This window comes from Gadus morhua, chromosome 9, assembly GCF_902167405.1.
Source record: "Gadus morhua chromosome 9, gadMor3.0, whole genome shotgun sequence".
Classification (NCBI taxonomy): Eukaryota; Metazoa; Chordata; class Actinopteri; order Gadiformes; family Gadidae; genus Gadus; species Gadus morhua.
The window spans coordinates 276,453-301,073 of NC_044056.1; the positions used below are offsets into that span (position 1 = coordinate 276,453).

The 24,621-nt window shown below is 48.1% G+C and overlaps 1 protein-coding gene across 2 annotated transcripts; it reads left to right on the forward strand.

Moving 5' to 3' along the window:
• The first annotated feature begins 2,002 nt into the window (after window positions 1–2,002).
• On the forward strand, window positions 2,003–24,564 carry asz1 (ankyrin repeat, SAM and basic leucine zipper domain containing 1). 2 transcript variants are annotated; one of them, XM_030365078.1, is made up of 13 exons: window positions 2,003–2,447; window positions 2,820–2,919; window positions 5,019–5,141; window positions 7,805–7,916; window positions 10,826–10,937; window positions 11,239–11,373; window positions 13,669–13,775; window positions 14,423–14,495; window positions 16,473–16,529; window positions 16,984–17,093; window positions 19,210–19,312; window positions 20,645–20,758; window positions 24,124–24,564. In XM_030365078.1, the coding sequence occupies exons 1-13, from the start codon at window positions 2,340–2,342 to the stop codon at window positions 24,265–24,267; spliced, it is 1,398 nt and encodes a 465-aa protein (XP_030220938.1). In that variant the 5' UTR covers window positions 2,003–2,339; the 3' UTR covers window positions 24,268–24,564. The 2 variants fall into 2 exon arrangements, with proteins under 2 accessions (XP_030220938.1, XP_030220937.1); XM_030365077.1 differs by having other exon boundaries at window positions 2,006–2,447; window positions 19,207–19,312.
• The last annotated feature ends 57 nt before the right edge of the window (window positions 24,565–24,621 follow it).

Genomic DNA, 24,621 nt, shown 5'->3' on the forward strand with positions numbered 1-24,621 from the left:
TACGGACAGTTTCGCATGCGGGGGGATCAAACACACAAGACATTCCATTATAGAACAGAGATAAAAGAGACAAAAAAAGGAAAAGGCAAGGATCCCTTGGGTATAAGCATCTGAACCCAAACACGGTTTTATCTTGTATCGGTCCTCCTCACTATCAGTTCTGTTGTGTGTTGACCTGGCCATGTTCCGATAAGATTTGTTGTGTAAAGTAGGCCTATTCAATTGAGCAAATATCATTCCACGTTGTCCGTTACACAAGCGACAGACACCACATGCCCAACCCAACCCTGTGATAGAATATTCAGTTGACGGGGCCCAGAACATTTTCAGTGGCCATGACATGTACATATTTGGGTTTTGTTTTTTGTAATAGAACCATTGAATAGTTGGGTTTGAAATAGGCATTCAGTAGGCTAATGAGGAGAGCCAATCACAAGGTCATTGGATAATTAGCTAATGCACTTGCACTTATGATGCCAAATTCACAGATTTTCTTTTTTTAGGCATAGAAATGTAAGATAATTGGAATTAATTGTTTTACTGCTTTTTAAATATGTAGCTAAATAATAAGCTTTAGCTTTATTAATGTCCCTACGCATTGAGCGTTCTTTGTGTTTACACGTGACTTGTGCGTGTGTATATGTGCGTGCATCATCTCTCAGGCCTCCATCTCTCGACCTAAGCTGTGTGAAGGGTTGGTGCATTAACCACTCACATCTTAATACCACTTAACTACTAGAAGCCAAATAGTGTTATAGAATCACATGTGCAAGTGCAGTGTGTTTGTGTGTGGGTGGGTGTTTGTGTGTGTTTGTGTGTGTACACGTATATGCGTGTTTGCACGTGTGTATGCGTCTCCTCTAGAGACTGATGATAAATGCATTCATTATTTATTAAGGAATGGTTAAGTTATTCCTGATCCTCGTAAAGTTTATCCTGACCTTACAGAGCATGCATTTGGGGCGTGTGGAGAGAGAGAGAGAGAGAGAGAGAGAGAGAGAGAGAGAGAGAGAGAGAGAGAGAGAGAGAGAGAGAGAGAGAGAGAGAGAGAGAGAGAGAGAGAGGAATCCTTTAATGAAATTGAGGAACCAGCATAGTCACATGAAGGCAATTTCTTTTTTTAAAGGGTACGGTCTGGTGTCTTGAATTGATGTGGTCGGGTGTCTTTAGTCCATGTGGTCTGATGTCTATAGTCTTCTATATGGTCTGATGTCTGATCTGATGTCTATAGTCTTCTATATGTTCTGATGTAGTCGATATGGTCTGATGTCTATAGTCTATACGGTCTGATGTATATTGCCTATATGATCTGGTGTCCTTAGTGTGTATGTGGTCTGGTCTCTTTAGATATATGGGCTGGTGTATGTGTAGTCATATCCTTGGTCTATTTTGTGGATGTCTCATTCCATTTTTTCAGTCAGTGTTAGTCAATGGATCTTTAGCCATGATGGTACTTCTTGTCTTTTCCTGAACCTAAGAGGAAGAATAGACTGTATATGTGTGTATGTACAGTGTATGTTTGTGTGTGTGTGTGTGTGTGTGTGTGTGTGTGTGTGTGTGTGTGTGTGTGTGTGTGTGTGTGTGTGTGTGTGTGTGTGTGTGTGTGTGTGTGTGTATCTGTTCGAGTGCATGCTATTTGTGAAACTGTGTTTTGCCTTAGTCTATTACAGCAGGCCACCAGCTAATCAAGAGTTTTTCTCAAGTTACAACACAGTTTATCAGTGAAAATATCCCTTCAACATTTTTTGAGTAGGGCCTGCTATGTAAAAAAAAACACCAGAATGATTACCCGTTCTTTAATTTGCGTGCATCACGTTGGAGGTTATGTAAATACATGATAGTCTTCACATTATACCTGTCGTACAACGCTACTCCGTTTTGTTCCCCTTGCCCAGATGAGTAGTGCCCCCTAATGGCCTTCCCGTCTCCTTCAATTACATAGATAACCATGACGCTCGGAAAGCTGCCTTGCTCAAGAGGATGTTAACGGGAAGACTTTAGAATCTCGCTCTTATTGTTGCTTTTCCAGTTAATGGCTAATGTAAAATATGTGCTCGATAACAGAGCCCTAAGTCTCTTTTAATGATGTAATTTCTTGCAAATCGTCATAACGGCTAGGATCTTCGAATATAATTAAATTTCAAATATATATATCTTTGTATCGAAATGTAAATCCGATTTCAATTTCATCCCAAACAAATAGCACAACACGGGAGCAATTCTAAAGTTTATCCTCTCAAATTCTAGAAGTTTATTCTGCGTCTCTGTCACTTGTCGCTGGAGTGTGTCACGTGTGGCAATTGTTTGCGAGTGTTTCCTAACTCTCGGAATTGTAGAAAATGGCGAACCACGTTGTCTGTGCATTCCCTGCAGGGGACGAAAGTGACGGAAGCAACGATGAATGGGATATCGGGGATTCATCTAAGAAAAGACCGTCTGAAAATGAGGTAAATCGTTGGAGAAAATAAAGAAAATAAGGTGTGCAAAGCCTAAGGAGGACGACAAGGTTATTTGCTAACGTTAGCTGGTTAGCAAATTTAAAGTTACCCAAAAGAGCAATTCATTTGTCAAACTGTTTTATTGGAATTTCCACGCAGTTCATTGGTCCTACAAAATAGAACATTGATTCGAACAAACAAAGTTAACTAGTTGACAATTATTTTGCCAATGGGTTGGCACTTCACTGGGCGATTGGGGCAGTTGTGGGGGGCGAGAGGATTTCATATTTATACAGTTCTTGAATGTATTTTTCTTCCCTTTGTTTTCTCTAAGCGTCAATCACTGTGTGTTTTGTCTCTTTTTTTAAAATGTATGTCTAGGCAAGTGGAGTACATGAGGGCGAAGAAAACGACGTGTACAGATTGAAGCAAGCCATCAGCAAAGCAGATATCCAGACTGTTGAACAGTTACTGGACAAAGGCAAGTTCTCTCCTAGTGACCAGGGTATATAATCCTGAAAAGTTTACCTTTAAATTCAATGTTATATAATGCCCATAACTCCCTTTGGGTGTTAACATTGAGCAACAGCCATCAGTATTTACAGTTTTGAGAGCTCCAATGCATTGAGACAAGTTACTATCCGCTATCTCATCTCAATTGAATGCATGCATTGCACCACATTGTCAGTGTAGTGGGTGAACCATTCCTTCACCAAGTTGTCACGGAAACCCACCAAACTGCAACTACTAAACTACAAAAAAAAATGTATTAAAATATACTTCAAACATCAGTCCCTGGTTAAAGAATTTGGCCGGTTTTCTACGACCAAAAGTTTATTGGGATATAAAAACAATTGTCGGGGAAATTGGGGAGTTGGCGAGCCATTGACATGCATTGTATTCCAAAGGTCGATTTCTCTTAATAGTTCCCACTAATGATCCACAAGCCTCAACTCTGTGTTTACCCGCATCAGCTCATGCTTGAGATGCTTATAACAAATTTAGAATATGATGGAGGCCAATGGCTCATCAATAACCTGTTGAGCAAAAATCATTGTTGTTTTATATCTCAACATAAATAATGTCAACAATTAGCCTTTGGTCTAAGCTGACAACCTAAATCCTTTCATACATAGTCACTGATAACTGGAATGATGAAGTTACTTATTTCGGTCAGCTATTATAATGGGAAGATGCACTATGTTGATGTGTGCGTACACAGTGCCGATGTGCGCGTGCACAGTGCCGATGTGCGCGTGCACAGTGCCGATGTGCGCGTGCACAGTGCCGATGTGCGCGTGCACAGTGCCGATGTGCGCGTGCACAGTGTTGATGTGTGCGTACACAGTGCCGATGTGTGCGTGCACAGTGCCGATGTGCGCGTGCACAGTGTTGATGTGCGCGTGCACAGTGCCGATGTGCGCGTGCACAGTGCCGATGTGCGCGTGCACAGTGCCGATGTGCGCGTGCACAGTGCCGATGTGCGCGTGCACAGTGTTGATGTGCGCGTGCACAGTGCCGATGTGCGCGTGCACAGTGCCGATGTGCGCGTGCACAGTGCCGATGTGCGCGTGCACAGTGCCGATGTGCGCGTGCACAGTGCCGATGTGCGCGTGCACAGTGTTGATGTGTGCGTGCACAGTGTTGATGTGTGCGTGCACAGTGCCGATGTGCGCGTGCACAGTGCCGATGTGTGCGTGCACAGTGCCGATGTGCGCGTGCACAGTGCTGATGTTGGTCGGCAGATTGATTTTCGTGTGACACTGATTCCAGTAGTGCTCTCTCAGCTTGGGAAACAGACGAATCTGTGAGCTGCTGTTTTTATTTGCTCTTACATATGCTTCTGGCCCCCCTCAGACAGCTTTCCAGACGACCTGACTCGGGTCGTGGTTATGACAACAATTTAGTTAACATGTAAGGCAGGTTTGATACAAAGATGCGCCCTATGGGAGGGCCGTTAAGGCATCTTCATAAACAACCAAGATGGCTGCGACTGATGTGTCACACGTGTTGGTGCTCTGATTGGTGGTCGGTCCATTTGTGTCCAGATTCCTTTGGTCTTGGTTCTTTGGCCTTGCGATGCCTGGCTAGGGCCTTGGTGCATTTCAACATAATTGTCTCATACGAATGTATAAAATAACTGAATCAATTATTTTTCATTATTGTAATTGCAAAAACAGTTCTCATCTGCAATTTAAAGCAGTCCCATCTGGGTATTATATTTCTACTTCAGCCACTAAGCAAGTCAAATAATTTTTCAACGAACTGGCTGCAAAGAAATTCACAAATACATTTGAACAAAAAGATGAATGCTCTGCAAAAGAAGAGCATACGGACACTGTTAACATTTCATGACATGTACAATTGTCTGGCAACTGTTAACTATTTCAAGGTGTACACTTGGCCCGAATAAATCCAATATTCAAGCAACAATTGTGTTCCTACACCGATTTACTGTTTGGAAAAGGTTGGGCAGTTGCCGGTTTTTAATGTGCGCTGTCCGAACGTAAGGCAGGTCCTCCAAGAGGCCACAGTTGAGCCAGTACGGCCTCCAACAGATACTCTCTTTGCTGTTGCCAGGTGTGGACGTGGAGACCAGACTGGCCTTTGATTGGACGCCCCTGATGTGTGCGGTCAACCTGGCCGACCACGCCATGGCCAAGCTGCTACTCAACAGAGGCGCCTCCGCCAACTTCAGCAAAGGTAGCTGCCCTCCCTGCCGTCTGTTTATGATGGACACGTGCAATCACTGAACTTATTGTACAGTGTCGTATCTAAAAAAAAATAATTAGACATGCATTCATGAGAACATTTTGAAGAAAGGTGAGTGTGAGAATACTGTTCTTACCCAAACTGTTCGACGTGGAAATAAACAACATAATTCAATCTTTATGTTCGGAAGCCATTAAAAGTCCAAATCATTTTTACACCCCACCTGTTGTGTGATGTGTTTGTGCTTACTGTCGGCAAAATCAACAGCTACATATGTTTAAATGTTTGCCCAACACCAGGATCAACCACTAGCAGCTACAGTCCTAGTACTGATGGGCATGTCTGTTCGTATGGTTGTAAATAACCACAGTGGTCTTGAGAGCCATAGCCTTATCCAGCATGATTCATCCTATCATATGAATGATACTGATGTCTGTCTCAAAGGTTAAGGATCACATGGGGACCAACATCCGTAGTTCAGGGGTACTCGCTCAGTGTACAACGATATAACCCTAAAAATACAATGACTCATTTGGTTTACCCAAGAAAAGCCTCCACTAGAAAGCATCACCATCCGATGGTCTACAATAGCCTACTCTGTGTCTGCAAGGCTGCATCGTTGACTAAGATGTTGACCTGTTGCAACTCCTTTAAAGTCGACCTGGATCCCACTGGTTAACCCGGGGTAAGGTAAAGCAACGCCCAGTAAGACCCCAGCATCACTGGAGCCTATAGTGCCCCCAGCATCACTGGAGCCTATAGTGCCCCCAGCATCACTGGAGCCTATAGTGCCCCCAGCATCACTGGAGCCTATAGTGCCCCCAGCATGACTGGAGCCTATAGTGCCCCCAGCGGCTGGTGCTCCACGGGCGTGGGAGGGCGCGTAGAGGTCTGATCTCAGAGGTCTGTTGCTCATTGCGTCTGGATCTCCGTGGCGCAGCTCAAGGAATCCTCCCCTCACCTTCTCTTCATCTCCCCCGCAACACGCAGCGGCGCTGCATCTGCCCCTGGTTAGCACTGACGCCAAGAGGTGTGTGTGTGTGTGTGTGTGTGTGTGTGTGTGTGTGTGTGTGTGTGTGTGTGTGTGTGTGTGTGTGTGTGTGTGTGTGTGTGTGTGTGTGTGTGTGTGTGTGTGTGTCAAAAGTTCAGAAATCATGGCCTCAGTTGAAAAGTTGTGAAAATGCCTCTGAATTCTTACATCACCAGGACAGAAGATTGCCATAATGTAAATGTATATATATTTTAGCTTGTAGCATTTGGTTACAGTTCGGTGTATCTAGTAAAATAACAAGTTGGGTAAAATATGGTTGAATGAGGCCTTCTGGTGATGTTCTACCAGGCAGGCCAAATGGTTTATTGGAAATAATAGCTGTGTATCATATAAGGCTAATGTCTAATGTCGTCAACTGGTTAAGTATTCTCCTTCTGCACATCCAAGCAACCAGCTTTGGTTCACAGAACGTGCACATGAAAAACCTTTGTTTGTGCGCATGTGTGTCGCAGGATTAGGTCATAGGCATGGCAAATCCGGAATTAAGGGGATAGCCATCTTCTATAGCTGTTATCAGACTGCGATTTAGCAGCCCTCACTAAACATTACAAACACTTCCTGATCCCGGATAAGACTTCCTCTCAACCATCCAACCCTTGTTGTTTTGGTTTATTTATTTACTTCCAACATGACGCAAGACTACACAATGTAATGGACTTGGTTTGTGTTAACCTGTCGTGTAGCCTCATTGATAATCGGAAGCCTGCAGAGGTTGCGTTGAAAGAAAATGTTTTTTTGTTCTAAATATCTAGTTAAATAAACTTGCTTTCTCATCCAAATTATATCTCATCCAAATTATAACGTCGGAGCAAAGCAATCAGCGTTTCGTCTGTTTGCCTCCATGCCAAGGTAGAGTGAGTCATCAAGATGAGTTAGTGAGGCGTTCAAACAAGATGAACTTGGAGAACTTTCTTTTATAATTTCCATTTTTTAACATTGCCTTGGGGGATTCCGTTTATAGTTTAGATGTTAAAATTACTTTTAATCTCTTTTTTAATAAACAAAACCAAATGTCGTTTAGTAGTGTACTACTGTCTTTAAGGTACCAAACTTAAAAAAAACTAGATCAGTAGTTCAAACTAAAAGTAAATCTAAATCCGTGGTGTTGATCTGGACCGCTGCTTACCCAGACGACCCAGCTGCTTGTTGACACCATGTCAACAAGCAGCTTCTACTATAAGATATACAAACTGTCCTCTCTCCACCAGGCCTCTGTGAGCAGACGGAGCCCCTGGCCTGAGGACCCCTAACCCCCCTCTGACCCCCTGTTGGCAGGCCACTTCACGGTGCTGAGGACCCCCTGTCCTCCCTCCCCTAACCCCCCCTCTGACCTCTGACCCCCTGTTGGCAGGCCACTTCACGGTGCTGAGGACCCCCTGTCCTCCCTCCCCTAACCCCCCCTCTGACCTCTGACCCCCTGTTGGCAGGCCACTTCACGGTGCTGAGGACCCACCGCCCTGTCCTCCCTCCCCTAACCCCCCCTCTGACCTCTGACCTCTGACCCCCTGTTGGCAGGCCACTTCACGGTGCTGAGGACCCACCGCCCTGTCCTCCCTCCCCTAACCCCCCCTCTGACCTCTGACCTCTGACCCCCTGTTGGCAGGCCACTTCACGGTGCTGATGGCCGGCTGCACGGCTTCTGCCGGGGAGGACGCCGTCGCGCACTGCGTGGAGCTCCTGCTGTCGAGATCCGCTGACCCCAACACGGGCGACAGGTGAGGGACCCGACCCACCCCAGCCCTCGCTCTCCCCCCTCCTCCGGCCTGTTGGGGCTGGGGGGGAGGCGGGGGCTGTGTCTGGGCGGCTGCTTCCCATTATGTTTGGTGGCCATGTGGGCGCACATCACAGCAGTACTTCCTGTGTGTATATTTGTGTGTGTGAGACTTGGAATGTCCTGTTATGGCGTGTGCGTGCACGCTGGTGTCAGACCAACCGACAGCAGTGGAAGCTGGCCGCAGACGGAGTGGCAGGCCTCGGTACCCCAGGAATAGGTGCTTGGATGCTGTCGGACACGTTGGCGTGTCCCAAACAGTTTGGGTATTGTGGGACCATTCGATGTTCTGTTGTTCGTACCAGTATTACAGGATTACATTTCTTTTGCTTTACTGCAAAAATGTGCAGTAATGTCGAACCATTGACTGCTGGCATCCATCAAAAGAACATTGCCAGTGGAAGATTGTTTGCATCACGAAGGGACCGAACTCAAACACACTCACTGAGACCTCCGGAAATGGAAAATGTTGTCTGCAGACATAACATTTGGAGAATGGTAACGAGAGAGGGTGTGGGTGACGGAGACAGGGGACCAGGTGAGAATGGAGGGCAGAGGAGGAAGAAGAGGAGAAGCGAGTGGCGTGGCGGCTGGCTCTCGTTCAGCCGAAAAAAACCCTTCCTCTTCCTCCTGCCTCTCTCCATCCCTACTTACGTCTGAATATCAAAGCATCAATTAGCAGCAGCTGTGGGTCCCTCCGCCTGACTGTAAACACACGTCGTCCGTGCTGCAGGCCAGTGTGAGCCAGATGTTCTGCTGGCCACATTGGTTCCCTCACTCCACCGTTCTCTTTGTTCACCTCACCCTCCACTTGGGCCACCTCCTGCTTCGAGGCTCTCCGTGTTGTCTGTGGAAGGCGTTGCCTGTTCCTAGCTGGGTTACATTGAGAACAGGGCCATTGGCTCTGTCCGTTACAACAACCTTGTCTTTGAAGAAGATTCTGGGTCTGCCCTTGTTGAAATCGCACCATCACAGGCTTTACTAACGTGAGGGCACAGCGGCAGGGCCGCACGTCACCATGCGGTGTTTATTCTGGTGTGGTCCTTATCTATTTCTATGTTAGAGACACGGGCAAACGACCATTCCTGGAGACAAACATCAGAGGCAGAGTATAACTGGAAGAAGAAGGAAGTGTTAAAGCTCTCACTGAGTTAATCACTAAACCATGCCTTGGATTCCTCGGAAATTGCATGACGCAGCATGATTGTAGATGCGTCAATTGCACTGTTGCTGACCTGTACCCTGATTAGTGTGTGTGAACAGTTCTCTGAATCTGACCAAACACACAGCCATTACATTTCTGAGAACTTGTCAGGTGAGGTTGATGAATTGGCCCACATCTTTCCCACCCTTGTGGCTGGCTGGTGGACTCCCACAGTACCTCGATCACAGGTGATAAATGACTCTGGTGATTTACTAAACGGAGTCAGCTCACTGACTCTGACTTCTCATAGCGGCCTTCAGCGAGAGAGATCATTGTACGTGGAGCCAGGTTTAAAGTGTAACTTTGTAGGTCTTAAGTCAACACAGCCAAACGATTCACAAAGACTGCCGATTCCCTGGAGCTGGTTTATCTCTGACAGAATGGCCAGGCTCTGAAACCCTTTACCTTTACTGGGCTCGATCGCCGCAATATTTGCTACAAGCTTCACTTGCATTCTATTCTTTCATGAATGATGGTTCCCATAGTTGCCCACGACATCGTCTCCTTGACTCGACCTCCACTCCCCAGTGACCTTACTGCTACTGCCAGTGTGGTAAAATGCCCCAAAGTCCTGTTGATATATTACTATTTTTGTTTATCCAATTTTTTTTTGTGAATAGTAAGCCAAAGCGCCGGTATGGTTTATTAGTTTACGCTTAAACTAATAAACGCGTTATAAAGAATCTTTATCTAAGTTCAGTTATTTTAGTTTAATGCGTTGATACCTGAGTGTATTGCACAAACAAGTGTATTCAATAAATACATAAAAGTTTAACTGACCACTTTCACCCCTGTCTGTTCGCGTGCTGTATCTTAAGTTGCCGTTAAACAAATTTGCCCTTTGCAAATTAAAGAGCGACTACTTTCTGTGTCTCAGCAACACGAGACTCTACAGGATCCTGTCATTCTCCTTTATTTAGGCACTTTTTCTATTCAAATTAAATGCCTTAAATAACTCCTTGTTACCCTCTAGTGAACCTGTCATGTAATGTGCCAGACCATGAAACTAGATAGGAAGCAACCGCTACAGACGATAGCCTTCCTTCACAGCTGACCACTACTGTTTGGTAGTAGGTGGGGTCCAGTGTGATGAATCTCTGTCTTAATGTTTGGCCTTGATGATGAGGTAGGCCCAACCGTCTCTATTGCTCTGGTTATACACTTGCATCATTTACTGCGTCTATTGGTGATCTTTGATTTTCCATCTATATGTATATACTGGTCTTTTTATTGGTCCTCATGGTGCAGAAATATTAGTGTTTATCCCATGGTGCCAATATGGTGTTAAAGTATACCATAGATGTGCAATCTTCTAAAATTCAGTAATTAGTTCAGCACATAACTAGATGCATGCTGACCCCAAGGGGCTCTTTATAGCCTTGCATCTATTATTTATATTGACATCTGCTTTACGTCGTTTTTGTCCTCATGGTTATTTGTTCGTTCTCTCTGCTCGCTAGACATTTTTGACCCTTCTTCTAATGTTGTTTCTTATCCATTACGTTTTATTTCGATATGCAATGCTCTCCTCCTGCTGTCCTTTTGTGTCTTTTATTAATTTCAGCCTGTCCTTTCTAACATTATGTTAAAATAGTGTCACTTGTATTGAAAGGAGCTATGGAGATGACAGGACCAATATCTCTCTCTAGGTCTAAGATGTCATGTCTGATGCTTGCAGCCAGGGACGGCCTCAGCAAGGTCATCAACCTGCTGGTGTCACATGGAGCCCATGTCGACGCCCAGGACGTCAACGGTTACACTGTGGGGGCACACACACACACACACACACACACACACACACACACACACACACACACACACACACACACACACACACACACACACACACACACACACACACACACACACACACACACACACACACACACACACACACACACACTAAATCGCTTGCGATGCTATAGTACTCCCATCACAGTAGTACTAGAGAGGGTTGCTTGTGCAGTTATTTCTTAGTGGTTTTCTATTTGTTTACCTTCACGTCATCAGTGATTGGATGAGAATGACATGCAGGGTTTCCTCCTCCCCTGCGTCTCCTCAGGCCCTGGCCCTGGCTACGCAGTACGGACGAGTCGAGGCGGCGCTGAAGCTGCTCCAGCTGGGAGCAGACAACACCCTCCGGACTAACGACGGCGAGAGTCCTGCTGACATCGCTGTGGCCTACAAACACACACGGGTACCTGGACCACACGCTGCCCTACCACCTGACCCACACGCTGCCCTACCACCTGACCCACACACTGCCCTACCACACACTGCCCTACCACCTGAACCACACACTGCCCTACCACCTGACCCACACACTGCCCTTCCACCTGACCCACACACTGCCCTACCACCTGACCCACACACTGCCCTACCACCTGACCCACACACTGCCCTACCACCTGACCCACACACTGCCCTACCACCTGAACCACACACTGCCCTACCACCTGAACCACACACTGCCCTACCACACACTGCCCTACCACCTGAACCACACACTGCCCTACCACCTGAACCACACACTGCCCTACCACCTGACCCACACACTGCCCTACCACACACTGCCCTACCACCTGAACCACACACTGCCCTACCACACACTGCCCTACCACCTGAACCACACACTGCCCTACCACACACTGCCCCAACACCTGACCCACACACTGCCCTACCACCTGACCCACACACTGCCCTACCACCTGAACCACACACTGCCCTACCACCTGAACCACACACTGCCCTACCACACACTGCCCTACCACCTGAACCACACACTGCCCTACCACCTGAACCACACACTGCCCTACCACCTGAACCACACACTGCCCTACCACCTGAACCACACACTGCCCTACCACCTGAACCACACACTGCCCTACCACACACTGCCCTACCACCTGAACCACACACTGCCCTACCACACACTGCCCTACCACCTGAACCACACACTGCCCTACCACCTGAACCACACACTGCCCTACCACCTGGACCACACACTGCCCTACCACACACTGCCCTACCACCTGAACCACACACTGCCCTACCACACACTGCCCTACCACCTGAACCACACACTGCCCTACCACACACTGCCCTACCACCTGAACCACACACTGCCCTACCACCTGAACCACACACTGCCCTACCACACACTGCCCTACCACCTGAACCACACACTGCCCTACCACCTGAACCACACACTGCCCAACACCTGAACCACACACTGCCCTACCACCTGGACCACACACTGCCCTACCACACACTGCCCTACCACCTGGACCACACACTGCCCTACCACCTGAACCACACACTGCCCTACCACCTGACCCACACACTGCCCTACCACACACTGCCCTACCACACACTGCCCTACCACACACTGCCCTACCACCTGAACCACACACTGCCCTACCACCTGAACCACACAGGGGTACCTGACACACACTGCTCTCCCAGCGCCTGAACCTCGGGCGATTGATCCAGGGGCTGTCTCTTTTGAAAGCGTGTCTTTCAGGAGTGCGGACCAGGATGGGATTGCAGTAGGATGAGATTACAATTACTGTGCAGAGTTGTGTCCTAGCTCCGTCTTCCTTGTATGTGCAGCCAGTGGCGCCCCCAAGGGGTGGAGGGGGACGGTTCCCCCTGGGCACACGGCTTATATGCTTAGTGTGCAGAGTCTTCTGCCTGATGTTTTACATTAGGTACTATTCATTTAAAATTATAATGAATAATTTTCATAATGGTGCAAATTCAAGAAAATAACAATTGCATGGCCAATGAACCCCATTCAATGATTTGATCCTTACAATTAATGTAGTTAAAGCTGCATATTTGTCTTTTTGAGGATAATGGCAACTAGCCTATTTGAAGAACAATGAATCACCCAACCCATTTACATTTGCATCACACTGGAATGGTTAAGGAACCCAAACTTTACCGAACTTTAAAATCAAAGAATATTATATCTTTCCTTTACTCTCATATTGACGTAGATGTCACCAAGCCTTATGCTGAAACGGCGTTTATGAATTCCTGATTTCAGGGACAGCTTTTGTTTTTGGAGTGTGCCAGCCCAAGGTTTGTCAGGGGGGCCATCTGGCCACCCCTATGAACAATGTATGGGGGCGCCACTGTGTGCAGCATACGGGGTGCTTGTTCTACTCCATTCCAGGAGAGATATTCAGTTTAATTTAAACTACCGTGTATCTTAATATCATGGTGAGTTGTCAACTGGTGTGACCTGAATGTGAAGTAAAAATGATTTGTATTATAACCAAACACTGCTTATATGCAGACTCAGTTTAGGATGATTATATCAGACACAGTGCCTGTCTGTACTGGCATCAAGGCATGCATCAAGGCGTGCATTGCATTCCCTGGTACGTGTACGTGGCCCGTGGAGCTTCAGGTGGGTTGCACCGGAGCCCTGGTGTTAATGGGCTCGCCCATATAACTCGTGTACACTTGCCTGCTCTGCCCTCAGTTGATCCACATCCTCAGCACTTCGGGCCAAGGATACAACGGCAGGAGGGACAGCCTCTCCAAGACCCCCCGGGGCGCGGCAGGAGGCCCAGACGACTCCCCAGAGCGGTTAGCAGTCTGTTCCCCTTGTAACCTTTATCTGAACACATCCGTCCGCGCCGTCGGGCAGGGTGTGTGTCTGGCGCCCTCTAATGGACAGTCGGGGGGTCACACGGGGAGCAGGTAGTCTGGAGCCTTGACCAGACGTAAACAACAATAAACATCCTCTGTGCTTGGACCCGAGGCTCTGGTTGATTCATGTTGAAGACGTATGGAGTTCCACCTTGTCCAGTAACGCACTTAAAATCACCTATCTAACAATGAATTATTGTTCTAAGAACATCTAACATTGAATCCTAAAGCGATAAGAGCTCTGAAATGTATAGGAAAAGGTTGCATGTGACCATATTGATGTATTTCACACATTATTTAAATCTTGTGTTTAATGTCCCTATATTCCTAATACATCTTTATCAACGAGGTGCTCATAATTAACAGGGTGAGATACAGCTGTGCTTTGACCCCAGAGATAAACTGATCGTCCTCATTGTAGTTTCTGTTATGCTACCCACATCGTCCCGTATCTTCTGGGTCATCTCACCAACATCTTCCCACGCTGGTGATTAGCCTCCAGCAGACCGTCAGTGTTGGCCGAGGTGAACCGCGGGCGGGGCTGTGGTTAGGTCTGTCCGTCATCGTGTCTCGTCTGTCCCCAGCCTCACCAAGCTGGGGGACCTGGAGCTGCTGCTGCACGGCCTCAAGCTGGGTTACCTGGCGGACGTCATGACCGTGAGTCCAGCACACGCACCTGGCCATTCACAGGCCTATCGAGATACAATCAATATTCACTAATGGTCATTGATTATTGAAATAGAATGGATTGGGTATAAAAAGGATTTCTGGGTAATGCATCAATGCATTTTAAACACCTGGACAAAAACACAATGGATTAGCTATCCTATATATATTATAATTGAATGTCGGTACAAACTAGAAAATGCATTTCCTGCAGAAAATTGCGGTGAGTGCTGTAGTAAAGAGTGAGGTTGAAAATATTTTTAATAAAGCCACATGGATTAAGACATAAAGAAACGTTAAATGGCTTAAATCAAGTGAAGGGATTTGAACAAAAGTCTAAATGGAGTAAACAATGTAGACATGCAGACCATTTAAGAAAATGGTTGGAAACAAATAAAGTGACAGCTTAATGAGAAGCACAAAGCATTGCTAAAAATGCATACCGGCTTGGTTTCAGTTGGTCTCATTGATTTACGTTGACGCTGGAGCGCGAGGACGTTCAGCAGTGTTGCCAGATTGGGCAGGTTTCCCCGCCAGATTGGGATACTTTTGGAGGACGTTCAGGCAGTGTTGCCAGATTGGGCGTTTTTTTCCGCTCTTTTCCGCTCTATCAGGCTATTTTTTATCACGCACCGGCTCGTTATTCTCTTACCGCACGCACGCACACGCACACACCATTTTTAGCAATGCTTTGCGCTTTTTATTCAGCGGTCACTTTATTTGTTTCCAACCATTTTCTTAAATGGTCTGCATGTTTACATTGTTTACTCCATTTAGACTTTTGGACTTTTGGTCAAATCCCTTCACTTGATTTAAGCCATTTAACGTTTCTTTATGTCTTAATCTATGTGGCTTTATTAAAAATATTTCCAACATCTTTTTGTACTACAGGAAATGCATTTTCTAGTTATTAAGATCAAATCCTCACCAGATGCCAATAAAGTCAATGTTAAGTATGTCTTCAAATACATTTCAGTAAACCACTCCCATAATAATCTTCTGTAGAAGGAATGACCCCATGCAAACGGTTAGAACTAGCTTTTGGAAGCAGTCTGCTACCAATATCTCTCCATAGCATCATAACATATGGCAATGGCTACAACCTGTGAATAAAGACCAAGAGTTGAGGTTGCCTCTTCTGTTTAGAAGGACTGAGTGAAACAGTAAGTACAGGGAGTGCTCTGCATTAGTTTTGTCTCGTTGGTTTTTGATGGGTGCTGTAGATGTTCTCTGCCACGGTGAGCGGGGGGGCTGTACCCTGGATACAGTGTGATGATACCTGGGTGATGAACGGTGATCCCTAACAAACTGTGGGGTATCCAGCACAGCTGCAGAATCACCACTATGACACGGAGTCCATGTGGGAACGGGGCGTGCTGGGAACGGTTTACATATTTCCCCTCTTCATACTGGGCCCAGTGTATTAAACTGCAGTATCTCTTCTTTTGTTTGAGTTATGGGCCTCGTTTGATTGATGGCGAGCAGGTCGGCAGGCTGCTGGTAGATTGTTTTGGCCCTGCAGCAGATCCACATGCAGGTACATCTGCTTCGGGTGCTGGGGTCAGCACCACGAGTGAGTGGGTTTGATTTGGTAAATACTAAAGCTCTCTCTGTCTCTGTCTGTCTGTCTCTGTCTCTCTCTCTGTCTCTGTCTGTCTCTCTCTGTCTGTCTCTCTCTGTCTGTCTCTCTCTGTCTGTCTCTCTCTGTCTGTCTCTGTCTCTCTCTGTCTCACGCTCTCTCTGTCTCTGTCTCTCTCACGCTCTCTCTGTCTCTGTCTCTCTCACGCTCTCTCTGTCTCTGTCTCTCTCTCTGTCTCTCTCTCTCTCTCTCTCTCTCTCTCTCTCTCTCTCTCTCTCTCTCTCTCTCTCTCTCTCTCTCTCTCTCTCTCTCTCTCTCTCTCTCTCTCTCTCTCTCTCTCTCTCTCTCTCTCTCTCTCTCTCTCTCTCTCGTGTGTGTGTCTGTCTCAGGAGAACGACGTCACCTGGAGCAGCTTGTTGACCATGGACAGGGAGGACCTGCAGAAGGTAACAGTCGGGGCTTCGTCAGCCCGTCACACTCCGTGCTGACCCGGAAAGAGTCTGCACAGCTGCTGATGTCACGTTCCATTAGAGCAACACCATCCACTCTGGGTTCATCTGATAGACGCAGTACCATCATGGGCATAGTTTTATACGAGGAAGGAATGTGTACAGTAGAAGTGGAATGGTTTCACCGTTGAAAGGGTATTTCATTATTTCTATTTATCGTTGGTCACTTAATGCTTACCATTCATCCACTTGATTGTTTTCATAATGCCTGGATCAGTGTTGTAGGTCGGTTTTCTGGTTTCAATTACTGATGATAAATATTCCCTTGGCTTTTATTTAGGCTAGTACAATGTATTGTATTAAGCGATTGTCTATTTCCGATTGGCAGCCTGTAACTATAAACCCCCAACTGAGTGTGTGAACAGAGGGTGACCCTGTTCTCTCCTGTCAGGCTGGCATCACAGACCCACAGGACCAGAAGAAGGTCCTGGAGGCAGTACAGGACATGGTCCTGGACCGGGCGGACATGGAAAACTTCACAGAGATCACCGGGGACAGCGGGTAGGTACCAGGGTCTGACTGCAGCCTTCACCCTACCAACACATCAGGGGGTAGTGCAGACAGGGTCCGAACTGATCGCCATCTGGCAGGTAAAGAGATTCAGGGTTACACAGTAAAACAACGGCATGGCCACGAGATTTCACCATCTGGCAGGTAAAGAGATTCAGGGTTGCACATTAAATCAATGGCATGGCCGATGGATTTATCCACTCTGGCAGGTAAAAAGACAACATTGTAAAATTCAAATTTGGGGCCTGGGTGTAGGTGATTGGTTAGGGATGGTTGATCTGGATAATATATTTCTAAGGAGGTGTATAAAATACAATTGTTGACATGTATCAGGATGAACATAATGTCCCCAGCAACAGACCATGCTCGGGTGTGTCCCCCCCTTATGGAAACAGATCTGCAGGTGGTGGTAAAATATAAAGGTCGTCTTCACACATACACCCCTGTCCCCCCACCCCACCCAGACACCGCCCTGTGTATTCCTCCCTCCACCATCCCACCACTCTCCCCTCCCCTTGCTGGGGTCGTCCATCACAGCCAGGGGTCTCCCCCAGCTCCTCCCCTCGCGGGGGCAGCGTGGAGCTCCTCCAGGGCCCTCAGGGTTTGAGTGGAGCGTAATGATTTGTAAGGTGCGTGGGGACAGAGGACTAACAGCAGGGTCCAAACACAGGAAACCCATGAACCGTGTGTGTGTGTGTGTGTGTGTGTGTGTGTGTGTGTGTGTGTGTGTGTGTGTGTGTGTGTGTGTGTGTGTTGGCTCGCAATGCTGTTCGCTGTCGCATTGAGCGAGCTTCGCTTTATATGCTATACGGAGCTGAAGAACCGCACATTTAATAAGTATGGATTCATAAAGGAAGTACATCTTATTGAAGTTAAGGTTCCATTTATTTTGGTCGGGTAATGACGAGCATGCCACCTCTCCGAAGACTGCAGACTCAATCCTCAAACCAACCTGCATGCCTTTTCATAGGAGTGTGAATCTTTTAGTATCTCACTGAGATTAATTTTGATTTTCATTAAAAATCGATTCTCAATTCAAAGCGGTTCCTGATTCACAATGAGCTGTACTAGAGAAGGCTGCTGTGGTACATTGATATGATTAAGTCGTTTTATATTTGAAAAAAGTAATATCAACTGATTGCAATAATGTAAACGCACAAAGACAACCTGAGAACACGCACGCACGCACGCGCGCACGCGCGCGGGGGGGGTCCCCGCTCCGCCCCGGGGGCCGGGCGCTGCCATGCCTCCGGCTCTCCGCCGGCTGGCTGAACGAGCAGGGAGCGAGGGAGGGGGCTGACAGTGTTTACGGCCCCCTGACAGAGTGTGGGCGGGCGGCCGCGGCCGGCTGAGACACATTAAGATAAGAGCCATCATACCCCGCCGGGCCCCCAGGACTCAGGGCGGGGGCGGGGGAGACGTGCAGCGCTAATCGTTTAGGGGTGATGCGTGGGGAGCAGGGAGGACAGTCTGGGTTAGTGTGGGCCGGACGGGCAGCGACAGACACCTGTTAGCCTGTCTCTTAAGGGTTAACGGCAGGTTGGACCCGGGCCATCCGTCAGTCTGCCCCACTCTGCCCGTGTGTCGGCCAGCTTGTCTTGTCTCGTACGTGTGGACGGGTTCCAGGGCAAAGCGTTGGTCAGCATGGTACCTTTATGTCCAGTGGGACCTTGTTTTGTAATGTTCTTGGTAGGGCTGCTCGATTATGAATTTTGGTATATATACAATATTGAAATCACGATGATTCAAACGATTATTTGTGAGTTTGAAAAACATGTTTTTATTCAGCTTGTCTCTCCAAAACAACACTTTGTAGCTGAGAACTTTGAAAAAAATACACAAAATGGTCAAATAGAAAATGTTCAAATCTAAAATAATGTACAGATAAGTATCCAGCTGTTCTGTACTTTCTATAAAACATTTAATGAAATAAATATAAATGTAATTGTTTCAACTCGATTATATTACTTTTGTGATCGGTTGACTCTAAAGTCGAAATCGCGATCAAAATTTTATCAATCACCCAGCCCTAGTCCTTGGTTAACGCAACAAAATGAATCTGATATTTAGTGTGTGTGTGTGTGTGTGTGTGTGTGTGCTACAGCAGTGAGGAGTTCTTCAGTTTCCTCCTCAGCCTCCAGCAGCAGTGCCATTACCTGACGGAGACCGTCCAGGAAGTCAGCCGGCGCTTCCCCAAGAGGGCCTCCGAGGTCTGTCTGTCTGCCTGTCTGTCTGTCTGTCTGCCTGTCTGTCTGCCTGCCTGTCTGTTCTTCTGTTGGGGACCTAAGACATACCCCCAAGTAATAAATGAAGACGTGTTCATATTCTCAGCAAGTAGCTTTTCATTGTTTTTTAATTGATTTGCTGTTACCAATACTTCCCAGAACTGAACGCGTGTCAGAGTTAGTTGATGTATTCCTGCATGTGCATCACACCAACACCAGAACTGGGCTGGGCATGCAGTGTTGAACCTGCTCTGTTGAAGCTCAGCAGGATTCACTTCTGAACAGCAAATTTAATGTTCCATCCATTGTGGAAATTTAGAAGACTGTTATTTAGAGGGCGGTTGACATATTGGCCACATGATGGCTCTATAGAGAGAGGAGTGTGTCTGGATACCGACGACCCTGAGCCCCCCTCCAGGGCAGGTACACCCCCAGACACACCGGGGCTCCTCCCCAGGGCAGGTACACCCCCAGACCCACTGGGGCCCCTCTCCAGGGCCGGTACACCCCAGACCCACCGGGGCTCCTCTCCAGGGCCGGTACACCCCCAGACACACTGGGGTCCCTCTCCAGGGCAGCTACACCCCGAGGCCCACTGGGGCTCCTCTCCAGGGCCGGTACACCCCCAGACACACTGGGGTCCCTCTCCAGGGCAGCTACACCCCCAGACCCACCGGGGCCCCTCTCCAGGGCCGGTACACCCCCAGACCCACCGGGGCCCCTCTCCAGGGCCGGTACACCCCCAGACCCACCGGGGCCCCTCTCCAGGGCCGGTACACCCCCAGACCCACCGGGGCCCCTCTCCAGGGCCGGTACACCCCCAGACACACCGGGGCCCCTCTCCAGGGCAGGTACACCCCCAGACACACCGGGGCCCCTCTCCAGGGCCGGTACACCCCAGACCCACTGGGGCCCCTCTCCAGGGCCGGTACACCCCCAGAGTTCACTGCGTCAAGTCGCACATATCCTGGGGTCTCAATGCAGGTTTTATTGTTTTGATTTAAGTTCAGTGTGGACATTACATCTTGAACATATCTGGGACATATCTACATTGAATGTAGTAACTGACATCCAATAAAAAATACAAAAGACAAAAATTAACAGTGTTCAGTATAATGAGACAGTCCTCAGGTGTCCCAAAGTAATCACAGCAAGACTCCTCAATTTAAGGGGTACTGTGTGTGTGTGTGTGTGTGTGTGTGTGTGTGTGTGTGTGTGTGTGTGTGTGTGTGTGTGTGTGTGTGTGTGTGTGTGTGTGTGTGTGTGTGTGTGTGTGTGTGTGTGTGTGTGTGTGTGTGTGTGTGTGTGTGTGTCTAGATGGTGTTCTCCCTAGACCCTAAGAAGGAGGCTCAGGGGGTGTGTAGGAAGCTTCTGCTCCAGGCTGGCGACTTGCAGAGGGAGGTGTCCTGTCTCTACAACCTGCTGTCCAAGGTCAGCACACGCACATCACCGGCTCATTTCAAGTTCGGATGTTTGTTTCGTTGACGTGATTCAAACAGAAAGTGGTGCAGTTGTTGCTTATATGCACCAGGAAGAGCCAGGGAGCCACAAAATGTTGTATGGTAAATGCCCCCATAGGTAAAGAAAGCAGAGGTATCTGAAACGGGGTAACAAGTGAACTGAGGCAGCAGAGCAGCTACTTAACAATAGGGACATCCTAAAAAATATTTGTTATCATTAATATATGGATTTGTTTGTTATGGTGGTTCTCTTATGTCAGACTTGATACTTAACTAAATGTACACATGTACACAAACAACGTCTAACCTTATACCATCACTAATACCCAGGCATCACCGAGGTAGTGATGGACTAACTAAACCTACGGCTCCCCATGTATCTCAATGCTCCGTTCACCACCTCCGGGGACCCCCTCTCATCCACAGGCCGGGGCTGTCTCTGGGACGCCTTCCTGACCCCCAGGGTGTGGGTAGCTGGGGTTCTTCAGAGCTCAGGGCCAGCCCCGAGGGCCCCTAAAGCACCACACACAACACTGGGGGGGCCCAGAGCATGGGGGAGCCCCCCACATTACACACAGGGGGCCCCCCCCCACATGGGGGACCCCTCACATTACACACAGGGGGCCCCCCCACATGGGGGAGCCCTCACATTACACACATGGGGCCCCCCCACATGGGGGACCCCTCACATTACACACGGGGGGCCCCCCCCCACATGGGGGAGCCCCTCACATTACACACGGGGGGCCCCCCCCACATAGGGGAGCCCCTCACATTACACACGGGGGCCCCCCCCCCCACATGGGGGAGCCCCTCACATTACACACAGGGGGCCCCCCCCACATGGGGGACCCCTCACATTACACACAGGGGCCCCCCCCCCACATGGGGGAGCCCCTCACATTACACACAGGGGGCCCCCCCCACATGGGGGAGCCCCTCACATTACACACGGGGGGGCCCCCCCACATGGGGGAGCCCCTCACATTACACACGGGGGGGCCCCCCCACATGGGGGAGCCCCTCACATGAACTTCCATCTGGGGGACGCAGCCCGCTACCGAGCTCAGAGGATTCAGACGAGCTCAATCTGGGAGCTCAAACCCTTTAACCGCGGGTTAAAGGGTTGTTAGGGTTGTTTTTACCGAGGGTTAAAGGGTTGTTAGGGTTGTTTAACCGAGGGTTAAAGGGTTGTTAGGGTTGTCTAACCGAGGGTTAAAGGGTTGTTAGGGTTGTCTAACCGAGGGTTAAAGGGTTGTTAGGGTTGTCTAACCGAGGGTTAAAGGGTTGTTAGGGTTGTCTAACCGAGGGTTAAAGGGTTGTTAGGGTTGTTTAACCGAGGGTTAAAGGGTTGTTAGGGTTTTCTAACCGAGGGTTAAAGGGTTGTTAGGGTTGTCTAACCGAGGGTTAAAGGGTTGTTAGGGTTGTCTAACCGAGGGTTAAAGGGTTGTTAGGGTTGTCTAACCGAGGGTTAAAGGGTTGTTAGGGTTGTCTAACCGAGGGTTAAAGGGTTGTTAGGGTTGTCTAACCGAGGGTTAAAGGGTTGTTTAACCGAGGGTGAAAGGGTTGTTAGGGTTGTCTAACCGAGGGTTAAAGGGTTGTTAGGGTTGTCTAACCGAGGGTTAAAGGGTTTTCTAACCGAGGGTTAAAGGGTTGTTAGGGTTGTTTAACCGAGGGTTAAAGGGTTGTTAGGGTTGTCTAACCGAGGGTTAAAGGGTTGTTAGGGTTGTTTAACCGAGGGTTAAAGGGTTGTTAGGGTTGTCTAACCGAGGGTTAAAGGGTTGTTAGGGTTGTCTAACCGAGGGTTAAAGGGTTGTTAGGGTTGTCTAACCGAGGGTTAAAGGGTTGTTAGGGTTGTTTAACCGAGGGTTAAAGGGTTGTTAGGGTTGTCTAACCGAGGGTTAAAGGGTTGTTTAACCAAGGGTTAAAGGGTTGTTAGGGTTGTCTAACCGAGGGTTAAAGGGTTGTTAGGGTTGTCTAACCGAGGGTTAAAGGGTTGTTCGGGTTGTCTAACCGAGGGTTAAAGGGTTGTTAGGGTTGTTTAACCGAGGGTTAAAGGGTTGTTAGGGTTGTCTAACCGAGGGTTAAAGGGTTGTTAGGGTTGTCTAACCGAGGGTTAAAGGGTTGTTAGGGTTGTCTAACCGAGGGTTAAAGGGTTGTTAGGGTTGTCTAACCGAGGGTTAAAGGGTTGTTAGGGTTGTCTAACCGAGGGTTAAAGGGTTGTTAGGGTTGTCTAACCGAGGGTTAAAGGGTTGTTAGGGTTGTCTAACCGAGGGTTAAAGGGTTGTTAGGGTTGTCTAACCGAGGGTTAAAGGGTTGTTAGGGTTGTCTAACCGAGGGTTAAAGGGTTGTTAGGGTTGTCTAACCGAGGGTTAAAGGGTTGTTAGGGTTGTCTAACCGAGGGTTAAAGGGTTGTTAGGGTTGTCTAACCGAGGGTTAAAGGGTTGTTAGGGTTGTCTAACCGAGGGTTAAAGGGTTGTTAGGGTTGTCTAACCGAGGGTTAAAGGGTTGTTAGGGTTGTCTAACCGAGGGTTAAAGGGTTGTTAGGGTTGTCTAACCGAGGGTTAAAGGGTTGTTAGGGTTGTTTAACCGAGGGTTAAAGGGTTGTTAGGGTTGTTTAACCGAGGGTTAAAGGGTTGTTAGGGTTGTTTAACCGAGGGTTAAAGGGTTGTTAGGGTTGTTTAACCGAGGGTTAAAGGGTTGTTAGGGTTGTCTAACCGAGGGTTAAAGGGTTGTTAGGGTTGTTTAACCGAGGGTTAGGACCAAATCTACCTGAAATGAAGTTGAAATAATTAGATTGAAGCGTCGAGGTTGAGAACCGAAGTGTCCGCTGCTCCCAGGGAAGCACTGTCGCGAGTTTGGGCTGAACGTATAGAAATACAACATCCACCCGTGTCTAAAGCCATCCATTATTTCATTTAATTGTGGCAAGAGTCCAATAATTATTTCCAATATGGATCATAAAGCCCACGTCTCTGAACCAATCAGGGGAGTTGTCCTGCTCAAATGATGCAACCATACCTCGTCACTTCCCCTTGTACAGAAACTTGTTTACACTTTAAAACCTCTTTCCAAAGAGAGACCTGGCCAACAGGCAGCATTAACCAAACGAGTACCTTTCCATTTGGTGTGTGCGTGTGCGTTTGTGTGACTAATTAAAACCCATTAATATTAGCGGTACCGCGATATCAGTGCTCACAAAAGTGATCCATTCTGTGTGTGTGTGTGTGTGTGTGTGTGTGTGTGTGTGTGTGTGTGTGTGTGTGTGTGTGTGTGTGTGTGTGTGTGTGTGTGTGTGTGTGTGTGTGTGTGTGTGTGTGTGTGTGTGTGTGTCAGACGGAGCAGGCCGGCGGCCCGGTCAGGGTCCCCGCACCCCGTCCCGTTGGCAGCAGGAGGAGGTGGTTGGTGAGCGGGGTGACGCTCAGCACTCTGGGGCTCCTCCTGGTGTGTTTCTCCCAGCGGGCCCAGCGTGTCTGGTGAGGGGAACCCCTGGGCACCGTACAGAGGCCCAGCGGGTCTGGAGAGGGGACCCCCTGGGCACCGTACAGAGGCCCAGCGGGTCTGGAGAGGGGACCCCTGGGCACCGTACAGCGGGTCTGGAGAGGGGACCCCTGGGCACCGTTCAGCGGGCGTTGGAGCCTAGACTGAGCCCATGTTGGGATGTCTGTTCAAGGAATTATACCTAACAGGGTTATATTATTTCATTGATGTTATTTTGTTGTTGCTTCTGAGTTTTTATGTTATGTTAAAATAAATGTTAACGCATTTACAGTTGCATTTGCCTGCGTGACTATTTGCCTATTATCAACGCATTTTCTTCAAAACTTAACTACA